Source organism: Urocampus carinirostris, chromosome 8, assembly GCF_059441175.1.
Source record: "Urocampus carinirostris isolate Australia breed hairy pipefish chromosome 8, RoL_Ucar_1.0, whole genome shotgun sequence".
NCBI classification, from domain to species: Eukaryota; Metazoa; Chordata; class Actinopteri; order Syngnathiformes; family Syngnathidae; genus Urocampus; species Urocampus carinirostris.
In genome coordinates this window covers 18,010,573-18,027,396 of record NC_142356.1, presented here as the reverse complement: position 1 = coordinate 18,027,396, position 16,824 = coordinate 18,010,573, and the positions used below count along the sequence as shown (strand labels likewise).

General features: G+C 38.2%; 1 protein-coding gene across 3 annotated transcripts in view; it reads left to right on the top strand.

Annotated features, from left to right (window-relative positions):
- The window catches only part of cntln (centlein, centrosomal protein), a 278,092-nt gene that overhangs the window by 36,360 nt on the left and 224,908 nt on the right, over nt 1–16,824 (top strand). For all 3 annotated transcript variants that reach the window (XR_015851108.1, XM_088341835.1, XM_088341834.1), the window contains exon 12: nt 9,567–9,688. Coding sequence is in view for 2 of the 3 variants with exons in the window: in XM_088341835.1 (XP_088197961.1) it covers nt 9,567–9,688 (122 nt within the window). In the remaining variant the exon portion in view is untranslated. The remainder of the gene's footprint in view (nt 1–9,566; nt 9,689–16,824) is intronic.

Genomic DNA, 16,824 nt, shown 5'->3' with positions numbered 1-16,824 from the left:
ACCGAGGACAATCGACTTTGGCCTGGACGGATCTATTGACACTAACAAAGATGTTATATGATGAAATTGTGAATATGCTTGATTGCTAATAAGATTTTCGAGAAGGTTTGTTCAAACCTCACTTTGTGTTTGCTGTTAAAAACGTAATATTGGAATATAATATTGTGAATGTGCTTAATTGCTGTTGAGATTGTCATGATTGTTTTGTGTTTTTAGTGTCAATAAATTTGTTCAAACCAAAAAAAACCCTTAACATTACTGTAGAATTCGCCTAAAATCCCAATTCAAGAGTAAAAAGTAAATTGATTGCTGTTTTTGAACTGCTTGGAGATTATGTACGGTTTTGGTATCTTTTGAAAGATTAAAATAATCACTGCAGGTGCTACTAACATTGAGTAATATAAGTCCGAACACACAGATATGGAAGATATTATATTTTCCCCTGAATTAATGTTTGCAAACACATGCCTGCAGAAAAGTGCAGCATGGGCATCTTAGCTGGAATACAACTGTGACAATAGAATGAAGCCTTACCTGGTTCCAGGTCAAATTCGATCACAATCTAAACGTTGTATTTTAAACATTTTTCTAAAGGCATGTTAAAGCTTTTTCTAAAGTGGCCATGTGGAGACAACCAGTATACATCCCTAAAACCTTTGCAACTGTGTATTTTATAATTTTTAGTCATTGTGAAATAGTTGTAAATGTTTGACTTGATTTTTCACAATTGCACTTTATGATCACTCCCAAATATGGATCCCAGGTTGCATTTACGCACATTTGATTTCGGCTCTGATTTGAATACACCCTGTAAAAGTGCAGATTTTTATGCAGGGAATTTCATTAGCTTACCAATGTGTCATCATTTGAATCGATTACTATTGGCTGAAGATTTTTGAAGCCAAAGTAGGTCATATCTGTTTTCTCAATACAGACACTCTTAGGCTATGGCAGGCTAAGGACAGTGAAAAAAAGCTTGCAATTAGCCGAAAGTGGTGTCAATCGAAAGGTGAGAGGCCATATTGAAAGTCTGGTATTTTTAAAAGTGAATTGTGGACCGAAATTGATTACAACAAAAATCGTCAAACGATACAGGAATGCTTTAAGTTGGATTTTTTAAATTATCTTTTGGCACTATCGTGTGTTTTGGGGTAGATATTTAACACGGTTGGATTCTCTGGACTGTTGTAAATGGGAATAATCGCCTTAGCTCCTTAGGGGAAGTTATTGACGTGGTAACCCGGCTGTATAGTTTTAGGGTATCTTGTTTCAGACTGAACGTGATGCTTCTGTGATGATTACATTTTAAAATGGTCTTCCCAATAGATGAAGCTTTCCAATGATATGGAGCATGACATATTTCAGTGACTGGTGACACCGTGAAGTCCGATGGCCTACCACAAGAACGATACAAGGGTAAACTCATTTAGCGGGGTAACAATTTTATTTTTAGTTTTATATTACATTTCCACCTTAAGCCGTGTTCACGTGGTAGGAGAATCTTCCCTGTTTAGGCTTTCTCCGATAATATTAAGGACAGACTCAGTCCCGCTGATATTGAAAAGAGAACCTTAAATGATGATTCAACAACGTGCGTTGGTTTCAGAATGAAGTTGGAAATTAGGAGGTAGTTTAGAACACCCCAATCGCAAATTGAAGATATTCAAAATGTTGCCTTGTCCCCGCAAGATAAAATGGGCATGCAGCCCTTATACATACTGCCAATCACAAGACTATCTGACATTTTTATCCCCTCTCCTCTAAATCAGTTTGTGTGGTGTGTTGATAGTTACACTCTGCATCAGCAATTTTAAAATCTTGCCGTTGAACCAGTCAGTCAATGGGAGATTGCAAGGTTGAAACATAGACAATATGACTTAAGTGTACAGTACTACTAATCATACTAATAAAATGGTTGGATATTTGAATCGCCTGTTCCCCCTTTTTAGTGTCAATTTAATTAACAAGTTTATTCAATTTTTCCCTTAAAATAAGTGTGTTGTATTTGGTGAAATCCGTCCAGGGGCTTTCGGCAAGCACTATTCATTTCCAGTTTTGGACAGAGAAGCAAACCTGTCATTCTCTGAAGGAAAGTTTCCAGTAGTCACTAAAGTGGGCTGGAAAGTTCCAATATAGTAGAAAAGGAAACTGTCCTGGAATGTAAACGTCACATAGTTCAAAGTTATTTTGTGTATTATGATGCACTAGCAAAATTACTTGGACTGCGGCAAAGTCTAAACATTAACGCCATGCACCATTAGGTATCAGTATCTCTTAAAAGTATGTTAGTTTTTAATATGGTGTTTCTTATTGCAGGATTATTAAACACAAATAAAATATTACAAAAAATAATGTCTGTGTGACTCTGTGACTTTGGGATGGACACAATTTAAAATTTTGAAATCAAAAGTCTTTGATACATTAGCATTTACGTTGTCCCCGAAACAAAATATGGCATTTTCCTATAAGTGGTGTTTGACTTTACGCAAGTTCGTTGGCATATAATAGGGTCCAGTTCAAGAGCCGAGACGGACACGCGTGGCTACTTGGCCGGTGGCTCACTTACTTTGTTTGATTACAGCTATCAGTTACCAAGAGGTGTAATTCCCTGCGACTCAGAAAATGTCACCGTATGAAATGTTCAATCGCAATTTCTCAGTGACCTTCCTGAGCAAAAGTGTTGCTGACACATACACATTTAGTTTGTGTGTCGCAGCAGGAGGGAACTCTGGTCAAAGGTAAAAATAAAAATAAAGTCCTTGATCCCCTTGACCAAATGTGCTTTATAGTTACTTTCACTTTCCTTTTTTTTTTTTTGCACTGCTCCTTTATTTCCCTCTTCACTTTTATTGAGGGATCAAATGTAACCTACCGTTGTTTGAATTGAGTGGATTAAGGTTAAGGTTTTCACTGTTTGTATTCAGGGATCGACCAATAAGGTTTTTTAGGACCGATACAGATACCAATTATCAGTATCAAGAGGAGGCCGAAAGAGAAAGAGAAACAAATAATATTTGTTAAAAATGTAAATAAAACTTGAATAGCTCTCTGAAACCTTAGTTAGAATTTCAACACAACTAACATGATTACCCTTAACTTAAATCAAGAACTAACAGTGCAAAAATTTAAACTGGACTCGGCAGCAACTCATATAAAGGTACATAAAACTTAAATAGCTCCATGAAATGTTTTAAAGTAAATAAATTACAATTTCAACACAACACACATGACTAATCTTTCACTTAAATCAAAAAGTAACAGTGCAGTTGGTTAAATAAGGTTTAGCAGCAACAAGTATATATAAATTGCTCCCTGATTTATTTTACAATAAGTAAATACAAATGTCAATACAACCAACATGACTTGAATAAATTTAAAACAAAAGTGCACGGAAATTTCAACAAAGCTGGCAAATGGAAAAGTGTGGGCAATCCTGTTTTAGAGCCAGATTGTCGAACTAATGTTATGGTAAGAGAGTTAACCAATTCCACCTAACCGTGCTTTTTCTGCACTGACTAAATCACAAACACACACGCCTGATTGACGAACTAATATTATTATAGGAGCTAAGATATCAGTCTCCACCTGATCTTTCCACTCTGAAACAAGTTAACTCCACTTTTTATGCTATTTCTTAATCGCAAACATGCTTTTAAATCACCGATACAATCATGTCGGGACAAGTTAGCTGAGCTGCAGCTCTCTCCTGCTCTAATGGCTCCCCCCCGGTCCTTTATCCAATCAGAAGGCGGAGAAGGAAGGGGAGGGAAGAAAGAGGTTTTGTCAGAGCAAGAGAGATATTTTAATGCAGCTGCATCTGTAACATGATAACAATCGGCAAAAGAAAAAAGCCGATGCCGATACCGATAACGGTCAAATTCCCGGATATAGGTGCTGATAATCTGTCGACCCCTATTTGTCAAGTCAAGTCATGTTTCTTTGTATAGCCCTTAATCACAAAGAGTCTCAATGGGCTGCACAGACCTCAGATTATTGCAAACAACAGACTACTATTACACCATCCCCTGATCTAAAACCTACATGAGGGCAAATAATACACAGGCATGTCAACATAAAATAGAGGTTATTCATAGGCTATAGAATAGAAGTGTGTTTTAAGTTTAGATTTAAACATTTCCACTGAGGTTGCAGATCGAATCTCAGGGGGGGAAGAGCATTCCACAGCACCGGGGCCCGAATGGAGAATGCTCTCGAACCTGCGGATCTCTTTTTGGCTCTTGGGATCACTATTAGACCAGCATTTGTACTGGAACATAGGGGGAAATTCCAAGTCCATGCATGATTTTGTATACTACCAACAGAACCTTAAAATTACATCTTAAGCTAACAGGGAGCCATTCCAGGTTAGCTAAAATCCGGGTGATGTGATCAAACTTTATTTATTTAGTTAAAAGCCTCGCTACAGCATTTTATACAAGCTGAAGGCTCTTGATTTGGACTTCGGGAGACCGGAGATTAGTGCATTCGATAATCGAGACGGGAGGTAACAAACGCATGAATTATAATCTCTGCTTCGGACTGAGACAGCATAGGGTGAATTATAGCAATGTTGCGAAGATGGAAGAACGCTGTTTTAGTAATATTTTTAACGTGTGTTTGAAAGGACAGATTGGGGTCAAGTTTTTTTTCCCCCTTCTATGTGGGCTGTAGTTCAGAGCAGTGGTCGGTAACCACCGGGCCTCCGACCGGTACCAGGCTGCATTGAAGGAAACATAGTTGCTTTATTCAATGCTAATACCGAAATTTATTTGCGTATACAACCCTTTTTTGTCCAAATAAATATTCAAAGTTCGAATGTGCATAATTATACGGCAGTAAATTGCCATATTTAAGCAATGATTAATCGGTCAACGAATATCAGTGACCACATTTGCTCAGCATTGTATGCAACAGGAATCAAACTCTGATCGCATCAGTGAGAGTATCGAATCTTAAAACACTAGATCGCTAGAATTGTAGATAACTTAGACCAAGGCATTACATTTTATCTCATCACACTCTTTTAACTCACACAATGTTGTTATAGAGCATCATGGGAAAAGAGTTTAAGATTCAGGCTTAAAATAATTCCCATCATGTAGTTAGTCTTCCCCTTTTTATTGATACATTTTCCATGATGAGGGTCTGTTCATGTTAGCTTTATTCATGCACAAAGCGCATTCCTCGACACATATTCCACGTGTCGCACTCTTAGATTTACTGCTTGGGCGCCCCTGGGGGCGGTTAGTTAAAAAAATTCATAAATTAGCCACATAATTACATAAGCCGTAGGGTTGAAAGCTTGTGAAATCAGTCGCGGCTTTTAGTCTGAATTTTACAGTAGTAAAAACTCAAATTGTGTTCGACCTTTCAAGTTTCACTTATACATTAGTCCATGAATGGTTCGGGTTTTTTTTAGAATAAGAAGCCCAATGACAGATTTTCTACAGACGAAGCATAATTGTATTCGCTTTAGTTAACCTAAGACATACCCTGGAGCGATCCTCCGCTTCACCTCTCTTTATCCTTCCTGTCTTTTGGGTTGACCGACGAGTAAGTGATTAGCAGAGGTCATCTCCCTTTAGAACACAATCCCGAGAACGTATTAGACATCATTTTCTTGTCAGATCTGAAGTGTCTGACTTAATATCACCGGCAGGCACCAAGACAGACAGTGATGCTCGGTACGGATTCAGACGACACGCATGACTGTCTTAGTTAATGGTGCCATTTACGTATCTGCCGCTTGAGGAGCGCTTCATGAAGGAATGCACAGGAGAAAAAAAAGCTGACATCTTGAATGTGGGACTCACTGCATTTAATAATGGTTTGAGTGCATATGGAAAGTCGCTATTTGAAAAAAAAAATTATTTTATGCTCTCATTAGAAGTCATGAAAAGTTCAATTCGTTTTTTTTTTTGAGAAAAGATAGGAAAAATTGTGTTCTGGTTGTTATTATTGGAGTATTCCAGAAATGATTGGAGATGACTTTCTTTTAGAATTGTATTTCAAATAGATTTTTCATATTTAAGTCCTCTAACTCTCAAAAACGTTACATTTTTGTATGGGAAACAAAGGGGACACAGGGTTTTAGATCAAAGGTTTTATCAAACCAATTCCAATTAAAAATAAAATTGTTTTATTATTTTTACTATTACACCTCTCAATTGTTTGTCATTTTGTCTATTAAATAATAGTTTACATCATTGTTACTATCACCCAATAATGCTGCTGTTCCTTTTCACCCACTCTAGGGCAGATCTACATTTTGTAACCTAGGAGAATTGATTAAAAAATTGACTTGCGGGGCTTTCAGAACATATTTGAAATTTGGCTTTGTGTGCTTTATTTGTTTGGTTTTTCTACTTAAAAGTTATATTTAATTGATGTCTTCTAACCTTACTTTGAGCGTCTACTAAACTTTAAACTTATTACCAAATTATTGACTTTCCACTTTTTAAAAGAGCCATAATGGGGTTTGAGCTGTGTTCAGAATTTTCCCATTAGATTTGGCTATTGGTTAGTCATCACAGCAATGCTATTCCCTGCCAAAATTAGTTATTTTTTATTATTTAAAGTCATTAAAATAGAAAAAAGTTGAATCATTTTCATGTTTCTTTTTTTCACAAAACATGTGGATGTTATGCATTGACTTTTTGCATCCACTGACAAAAACCATCCTGCATTCTCATCTGCCTGTCAGGGATTTCTTGCCTGGATTTCCCATTAAACAACGTGCTCACTATCAAATTGCTGTAAAGTGACCTTGCCTCCAGCGTCTTACACTCTAAGCCACATCTTGTAAAGTTGCTCTTTCCAACAGATTGCCTTTCAAATTGGGATCGCCTGGCTGTGCCGTCCACACGTTGACCCTAGCAACTAATGGCGGCAGGCAGGCAAACAGTCAACAATCCTCATTGTTTTCACTTCCAAGCAAACAGTGGCTTGTTGCTGTGTAATTATTTTTCAGCTTGAGAACCTCCACCACACGGGCTGGTGTATTGATCTGCGGGCATGGGGCTGTGGCCTGATAACCGAGTCGGGCCACCCATGGGAAGTGCTATAAGAAGCCTGGGAATCCATGATGTGGCTAATGCCCTGCCACTTGTTCCGTCCTCTCCCTGTTGATCGCTCCAGCCCCAGTTAGTAGTGCGGCCCCTTTCATTAGAGCTTTGTTTTTGAGAGGTTGCGGGCTGCTTGAAGGGGCAGAGGATGTCTTGCAGATGTCCTCTACGAATAATTCACACTGGGGAAAATCTATACTTGTCATTGGCAGTCTCTCTTCACATATGTGTGTGATTGCAATTGCTGTTTGTGTGGGCTCTCTGTTCTCTTTGTCCTTGTTAATAATAACAGGTCTGAGGGCTCGCATTTCCCTCTCTGCAGGGCAGCCGTGTCATATCAGCAGTAAACAAGCTCCTTCCCTTCAGAAAGACAACTCTCCCAAGTGCTGGCCAGTCGTGCAGAAAACCCACCCCACAGACCCCCGCGCCCCACAGATCCACCGCCGTCGCACCGCTCTTTCTTTCACTTTCCCTTTTCTTCACTCTTTTTCTTCCCCTTCTAATTTCTGTTTTCGCCATCCACCACACTCCCCTTTCACCGGCGGGCCCCCGTTCGTCCTGTCCGCCCAAAGTGTTTTCTCGTTCGCCCTCGCTGTTAAGGTCAGAGCGACGGGGAGGAGGCGGGAAGGACTTCTCCTGACAAGAAAAATCCATATGTTGTCTTCTCTTACTCTTCCTTTTTAAAGCTGGAGTCCGATCTCACGATGTATTTTAATAGCTGTCAAGCATGGTGCGAACGCTTCCCGCTTCATGCTTACCTACTGTTGTGTTTGGAAAGTCCAACAATGCTGTTCTGGCCCTATATTTGTTTTAACCATTCTGTTTTTATTTCATATAGTGGTTTAAAAACAATAAAATCATCTGGATCCATATAGTTTTTTTTAAAGTAGATGTACAATATTGTCTACCTACAAGAAAAAAAGATCGCTGGATCTTATTACCATATGTATTTTTGTATAACGCTACCCCCGAATTTTTGATTGAAAATCAGTATCAAATTTTGTTTCACTTTTTATCTTTTCAAATGATTCATTGTAACTGACAAACACTGTTAAATAAATGCAGCTATGATTAAAATCATGTACTGACTACGAAAACTTTAAACACAATTCCAACATAAAATTGACATTTTATTTATTTGATCTCCTTCAAAGTCTGATTCATAATCAGAATAACCAAAGAGGTGTATCCGTCGTAGAGCTTTTTGGTATTTATTTCTAACTTTCAGGAAATATTTCTGTTTTCTCCAACATTCATCTCTGGTACCATAACTGAAAATGTGATGAGATGAAATCTAATACCTTTTCCAGTGCGGTCAACTTCGCTAGCAGTCTAGTGCATTGGTCAGAAATCTTTTTGACTCAAAAAAACCATAAAAGCAAAAATATTTAGAACACTTTTTTAGAGAGCCACACCATATGATTTAAGATAAAATTCAACAAAACTGCCAAACCCAGTCTTCACACAAAAGCTAGTTCATCAGCACATTTTATTTCACTGTCTCTCATTTGATGATTTGATCAAGCCTGTGTCCCATATCAATATAAAAATGCCACTTAAAATGTATCTCCCTCGCGCAGTTATTTAAGAGTGTTGAGGCTCATTTTGACTGTCATTTTTGTCTTAAAATAATGGTTTAAAAACTTGGTGCAAGCCAAGTTCTTTTGTAAAAATGGCACAAAACACTCCAAACAGTGCTCTCACCGCCTCGGTGTAGGTTAGATTCCTGTAGCATCCAATGTTTTGCAATTGTGGTCAGCAATATATTTTGACTGATCAATCTGCGAAAATACTCTTATACAATATACACGCTCACAAACATTTAATTTTTTTTTGGGGTAAAAAAAAAACTATGTTAATACAGTACTTTTATTCACCCATCTGACAATGTAATAGTATTTTGTGTGTTTATTTCTTGAATTAATAAAAGCCTGATTTCATATAGTATGCTCAAGATTTACATTCTATTTAATATTATACTTCTGCGTTCAAATCCACTCTTTTCCTTTAGCGGTGTGCCCAACAATCAGTTGGCCGATTTGTCTGCCTCGATTTTCAGATATTTTGGAGCTTGGTGATCAGATGACTGAAAAGGTGTTAAGCGTGTGTTTTTTGAAATTCTTTTAAAAAGGGAGATTGTCAGGTGTGAATTTCAAGAGCATATCCTAAACACTACGATCAATGGATTAGCTAATTTCCTATTCAATCACAACAAATAAAGGATTGTGGTTGAGTAAATATAAATATGTTATTTACATAATCGGCCCTACTGTAATCAATATCCTCTTCCACTTATTTGGTCTATGCCTTAGAACTATCTTCCCATCATGGTTTTTGTGGGTACATTTCCAAACGGCTTTGAGAGATTTTTATTACAGTTTTTAGGGCTAATTCGTTACAAGTTTGATAGAGTTGTCATGTGATATTTGAGTCAGTGTCCAAACTGAATGATGTGTATGACCAAATAGATCTCTGAATTTTCAATAAATGCCTTTCCAACAGACGGAGGAAAATGAAGAACTGAGAAAAGCCCATGACAGGAGACGAGAGCGACTTTTGCTAGTACAGAAGAACTACAAGGCCATCAAAGATCAACTAAAAGCAGTGGAGAAAGCGAATGACTTGTGAGTACCTTATGTGTCAATCACTTTTGTATAATGTTTTATGGTTCATGAAAATGTTTGATGGTGGGCATTGGCTTTGCTATATAATAATAATAATAATAATAATTTCCTTTGTATTGTCATTCTTTGTAACAATGTACACAGAACGAAATGTCGATACACCTGACCCGTTGTAGCGAGTCGGTGCAGCCGCAGCCAGAGGGATAACTTATACTTTAGTATTTACTAATCTCTAAAATTTAACCTCTCAGTTTGACAGGTTGTGTAGGCCAGGTAAATGGTGGAAAAAATGTATTTTAATGCTGAAAACAATTCAAAATTAAATCTAAGCGGGATGCCTACTTCACACATATTTTAGATCTTGCAAGGAAGGCACCCTTTCTAACCTAAGTTTGACAGGACCAAAGTAGGGGATTTGGAAACAAGTACAGTGGAACCTCGGTTCTCGACCAAAATCCGTTCCAGAACCCTGTTCGAAAAGCGATTTGTTCGAACACCGAAATCATTTTTCCCATTACAAATAATGTAAATAGTTTTAATCCGTTCCAACACCCTGAATGTTTACCTTTGTTTACCTTTGAGACACAAATAACATAAACATAAATGTAACCCAGGCTAATCGTATTTCGCGTTATCGTAATCTTCCGTACGAAAGATTACGCTAACATGAACGTGTAAATTTTTTTTTAAAAAAGGATAAAGAAAAGAATTATGAATAGGATTTTTTACCTTTGTGGTGGTCCGCAGAAGGTGCAGGTGGACGGTGGAAAGGGATGGAGGAGGAAGGAAAATTATTGTTTGGAAGGAGAGTCCCCTTCCATAAAAACTTCGGGGAGCTCTTCTGTCTGAGGGGTGCTCACACGTTCAAATCTCTGCTACGGATGACTCGGCTACAGGATGTTCTTTTCTCTTAAAATATCTATCCAATGACACTTGCTTCTGCCTTCTTTTTAGCACTTTTCGGAAATGGTTCATGACAGTGTCGTTAAAGTCATTGATGACTGGTGGCTGCAGCTTCTTCGGGGTGGTGGAGTTCGACGAAATTCTGTAACTCGGCCCATTTGCTACACATTTGTTTAATCTCGGACGTTCCCTAGTGTAGTGGAGGTGCAATTGCACCTGAGAAAATTAAAAGGAGTAAAAAAATGTGATGTGAAACATCCACCCCGAGACGGTACCACTGCACTACAGTTAGCCATAGCTGTCGTACTGGCGTTCAAACTCCAATTTTTGTTCGTACTACGAAGCAAGAATTTCTCGAATTTTTTGTTCGAACTGTGAGTTGTTCGAAAACCGAGGTTCCACTGTACACACAAATTCCTCTCTCTCCCTTAAAGAAAGCTTGCCAATTTGAAGCCAGCTCAATTCGAGACGTTTCACACCGAGTGCGTGCTCCATCGTTTCTCCTACCTGTGCCTTCATTAGGAAGTGAGAGCCAGAGGCTGGAGGTGTCTACTCCTGCAGGGTGCAAGGTGCAGCGAAAAGGGAGAGAGCTACTTCCTGCTAACTTCACCAGTAACCACAGGATTCTTTTTTTTTCTTTACCGTGTCGAAATATCATTATTAAGCGTGTATTGTTATCTCCGTTCATTCACTGTAGCTGTTTAAAAATGCGTGTGCAATTGCACATGGGTGGCCACTGAATGGGAGCTAGGTGCGGACCCCCGTCAGATGTTTTCTCCCCGGGTTAATTAAACAAAACAGCGGTGCAACGTGAGCCCGTGAGAAAGTGTGGCGAGCCTGCAGAGCACCCCGGCTCACGTCAGCTCAGCGCGGTATGAACAAAAGGCACGTAGAGGCAACTCCGCTTTGGCCACATTTTGTTTTCTAAACACCAAGTAATTGTGTCAAACTTGGAAAAAAAATGCTCGTTTCCATATTTACCCTCGTAATCCGACTCAAAACTATACTTTATTTTCCTCAGTATAATGTGATCCAGATTTAAAGCAGCAACACCCCAAAAATAGCTTTTTGTGAAATATTTTTTATATATAGTGTCCCATATAATATAAAATGCCACCTAAAACTACTGTATGGACTAGGGTTGTACAAAAAAACAAAAAAGTGCTGTATTTTTCCATTGATTGATCCGTCAGAATACATTATTGATCACAATTTCAAACAATTGTATTACTTTAAATGCAACAGGAATCAAACCTAGAAAACTGCATGGAGTAATGAAACAGCATCACCATCGAATTTCTTTAGTCACTGTGCCAAATAGTTGATGTTATTGTTGGGCCGGGCTGAGAGAACCATGTCAGACTTATAATTGGTCTATCCTATAGGGGACTTGCAAAGCCTTTGTGAAGCGCACAAGATTCTGAACTGAATGACGGTAAGGGCATTGTGGGAAGTAATTTGATTGTTCTTACTGGATGAAGAGAACTGCATCGGGGAAATAATTCGGTCATTCCGAAAAATATAAAAAGAAATGCATGGCTGCACGTAATCAAAATTTTTGTCACCTACAATGCTCAGTTCAAGCTGAGACAAAGTGAGACAACATTCTCTCTACTGTAACATTTCTGGCACCATGAATAAAATAGTGTGATAATAAGATAAGACATAATGCCTTTTCATCCGTGGTCTGTATCCCAAGGGGTCTAGTGTTTTGGATCTGGCGCACTGCACGCCACAATCTAGGTTCGTTTCCCATTGCATTCAAAGTTATGCGACCATCCATTTCCCTAGCGGTTCGGTAGTTAGAAATTGGTTCTGTTACCATTGCTATCTGGTTCGATTCGCCAGCAATAAACTGTATCGACTGATCAGACATGGTAACAACTTCCCAATTTCATCCGCATATAAGGTGCACTCCTTTTTTGCATGTTCAAAATGTCTGGCCAATTTGGGGCTTTTGGTTGCATCTCATAGTAAATCAGTCAGGAAATCGATCCTCAATAATACATGTGTGATACGATTGCTCATGACTAGCCACTTGATGAGGTACAAATGCCAGCACATAACATGTAGTTTGCACAATTAAAAGGACTCACAGTATAATTTTGTCAACAACTGCTGTTCTTTTCTATTCAGAAAACTGCAAATATTTATGTAATCTGCAAATTAAGTGTATATAAAGACAGGGTTATTTTTCCACAGCTTCTTCCATATAGTAACATCTGCAGCTGAAATTCAGTAAATTAAAATGTATTTATTATAGCACTTTTAATCCCATTCCCCAGCTCTCGTAAGACCACGTGCTGCTGAAATTTACAATAGCTTTCTGCTATATATGTTCTTTTTACTGGGCATTAGCCTACAATAATCTAAAGGAGAGAATATAAAAGCATGCATCAGCACCTCCGTGTTTGCCTGAGAGAGAAATGGCCTGACTTGTCAAATGATAAAAACAACCTTAGTTATGTTTTTGACATGTGTAAAAAATTGAGCGCAGCTCAAAATTTAACGGACACATTTTTAACACATTGTGGAGGTCTAAAATCTTGTAGTTTTGGTAAGTTTCTTTCTCTGACTTTCAGGACTGATCACTAAGACATTTGTTTTGTCCTGGTTGAGCTGTAGAACGTTTTCTGTCATTCAGACTTAATATTTAAAATGCATTTTAAAAACCGTATACATCTTAGACTTGCAAAAGTACAGCTTATTATTACTTTGTAACAATTACACTATGAATTATAAATATAAGAAAAATCAATCGGCATTTTTACTTAATGAGCAATACATTTGTTTAAACAAATATACAGATAAACAAATTCATACAGCGGCCTCAATTATGATACCGTTAGCACTAGAGGCTTTTGAGCTGCAGTCATTCTTGGCCCTTGTACCTTTTGGAAGACACTATAGTGGCATTAGCCCCATTATCATATGTGACTCTCTAGTTGCCATTAATTACTCACAAGACATTTAAAATAAAATTCTACATGACCACAATTAAGCTGTTTTTAGCAGTGCCCCTACAACCCTAGGTCCGTGAGCCATGAATTTGTAATGAAAAAATGTTTTGTGTCCATAATCATCAACTGCCATGGAGAAAATAGGCACTGACGTCATAATTAGAAAAAAAGGTAACTTAAATTTGCTCATTATCAGAACTTAATTTTTTTCCCTAGTTGATGTCTTAAAACTTGAAAATATATGTGAATATTGGTGTAAAATCCCCCAAAGTTATATACTTTGTAAATTATCACTACTTGTTACTGATAGTGACGTACAATGAGAGAACAAGTCCAAGCCACCGTTGAGAAACCAGCCAATTGCAATGCACGGATAAAGATTGGTGGTCTCATTAGCATGCAGACTATGTGGCTCATCAGTCCTGCAGCAACATCCCTGCCATTCAACATTACCAACATATTTCTTTCATTAAACGACATGGTCAAGAGCGAGGAGAAGCCTACTTCCTTTTTATATTAAATATGGGAATTTTTTTTTAATCATACAGGGTGTGTTGGGGGGTATGGCAAATAAAATTAAAGGTTATTAAAGCATCCGTAGTCTGATCAAAGCTTCGCCCATAAACAGATTCCCCCTGAATCAGAGCAATTAGCCGTAGCGGTGTGGAAAAGTTCTCTTCGTTTCCGCCTGCTTAATAATGGAAACTCTGGTACCGTAGGGGGGAAGCACTGAGGCCTGAAGACGATAGCTCTCTCATGGCTCAGTGTTCAACAGCTTTTAGGAGCACTCTCCACAAATTAAAACGTATAAAGCTTTGTTGTGACTTAATAAAGCATCTTGCACAATTCTTCAAAAGGTACCTAAATACCTCACTGAAGGAACGGAAACCAATTTTAAGGTGGAAGAAGGCCACATTTGCTGTGACTTTAGAATTTAATTGTTAGCTGGGCTAAATGTTCAAGTGATTCAAATGACATATGCTAACCAGCTACTTGATATTTATTGTAACATGCCAGCATCTAAATGGCCAAATGTGCCACACGTGCACTGTATGTAGTTTACATTTTTTAGAATGGTTTTCATTTAATGATAACATTACGGTAGATCAGGTGTGGCACTCCAGGATAAGGATGTAATAAGACTTAAAAGTGAGGAACTACCTCTAAAGAATGTTCTCAGCTATTAAAGCATCACCCACATTGACAAACCATTTTTGGGTGGCATTTCCCTTTGGCAGGGTCATTGGCACAATCCTAAAATGGGTGTGCAAACAGCCAAGTGAAGTGAAGTCATGTTTATTTGTATAGCCCTTAATCACTATGAGTCTCAAAGGGCTGAACAGACCACAGATTATTGCAAACCACAGACTATTATGACACCATCCCCTGATATAAATCATACATGAGGGAAAATAATACACAGATATTGTCAACATAAAATATAGGTTATTCATATGGTATAGAATAGAAGTGTGTTTTAAGTTTAGATTTGAACATTTCCACTGAAGTTGCAGATCGAATCTCGGGGGGAAGAGCATTCCACAGCACCGGGGCCCGAATGGAGAACGCTCTCGAACCTGCGGATCTCTTCTTGGCTCTTGGGATGTAATAGTCTACATGTACTGTATATTGTTAGCAAAAGATTAACTTCGAGATGCAAAGAATCCAAGGAGAATGCAAAAGAAAACTGGAGACTGGAAGTTGAAAAGCAGCTTGTATGTCATCCTTTTGCTTTTTTTTGCTGAAAAAATGTCACGTCAACAAAACCAAAAGTGCTGAGTGATCTTTTTTTATATCTAGGGTAACCTACCTGACTGCCGGTGTAAGATAGTGGTTACATCTAAACTATTTCCCCCATATCTTGGATAGACAGACACACAAAGGGAAAAAAAATAATATATATATATATATATATATATATATATATATATATATATATATATAATTAGATCTAGAGGTAAGATCGGGCTTAAAAAAAATCCAGCCCCAGTGTGCAAGCCCTGACCGGCCCAAGCCCAACCGAATAACTTGATATGAGGGACTGAGCTTGAAGCAAACCCGGATTTTCATATTTTATTTGTGACTACTGGTTGACTCCAAATAACACCCAACCACCCCAAAAACCATTACCAACCACTGCAGCTCTTACTCCACTTAAATACCAAATGATTAACATTATCACTACCCTCGCTTTGCTTGCGGGTGATATTAAATAGGCAAACGTATTTACAAGGTAGTGCTTAGTGACTCACTTAAGTTGTAATTTTGTAATGTTTGTTTACACATATCTTAGCCTCTTTTTATGTCGAAAAATGTGCCATACAGTTACTACTGAAAAATGTTTTCATAATATTGGAATTCAGTTAGCTGCAATCATTAAATCATTTTTGCCTTTCACATTTTTTTGTTTTCCCTTGTCCCTTCTTTTGCAAAAAGCTCTAGGAAATTTAATCATGCTGAGTCTTTTGACTTTTTTTCTGAACTGAGCTCATGCTTGACAATTGAAATTTGGATGCCCTCGCCTACTTTCAGCACTTGTGCCTCATTGATTGGGTTGGAAAAAGTCAGCCCAGTGCTTGCGTTTTTGGTCTGAGAGTTGCTTGCAAGGGCACAAAAACCTGTTCTCATTTTCGATCTTCGAATTCCTCCCTAAAAGCTGTTTTAGTTTGCAAATATAAGCTTAATTGGAATCGAATACTTCAGGCAAAGACTGATTGGGGAAACTGTGTGTGTTTGGGTGTTGGTGTGTGTGTGCTCGTGAGCGTGTGTCAGTCCAGTGCTGGACTCTGCAACTGAAGACACACCAAAAAGTGTTATTAAGTATTTATAAGTGAGGTGTTTGTGCATGTCGTTATTTACATTTTTAAGGTGCACAGGGAATGAGCCGCTGTGTGGCCGGGCTTGGCAGCGCCCTGAGCTTTAACAAATACATAATTTGCCGCTAAAATGTTAGAGTCAAGGCTGCTTATTTAAATACGACGATACCGGGCGGGATAATGAAAACAGAGTGTGACGAAGGGCCTCATTAGCCCCAAAGGTGACATGGTGATGTGCTTTACCGACCATTATTCCTATAGTATACTTGTCGCCCTTAATATTTACAGCACATGTCTCTGTTCCATAGTGCCTTGCACTATGTATAATGGAACAAATTAACTGTGACAGTGTTCCTTGACACCTGCTTCAAGTAAGTGGATATGACACTTCTTAGCACTAAAATGAATTGAAAGAAAGAATAAATTAGGCTACAGGGCTCCAAAACACTTAATTCTT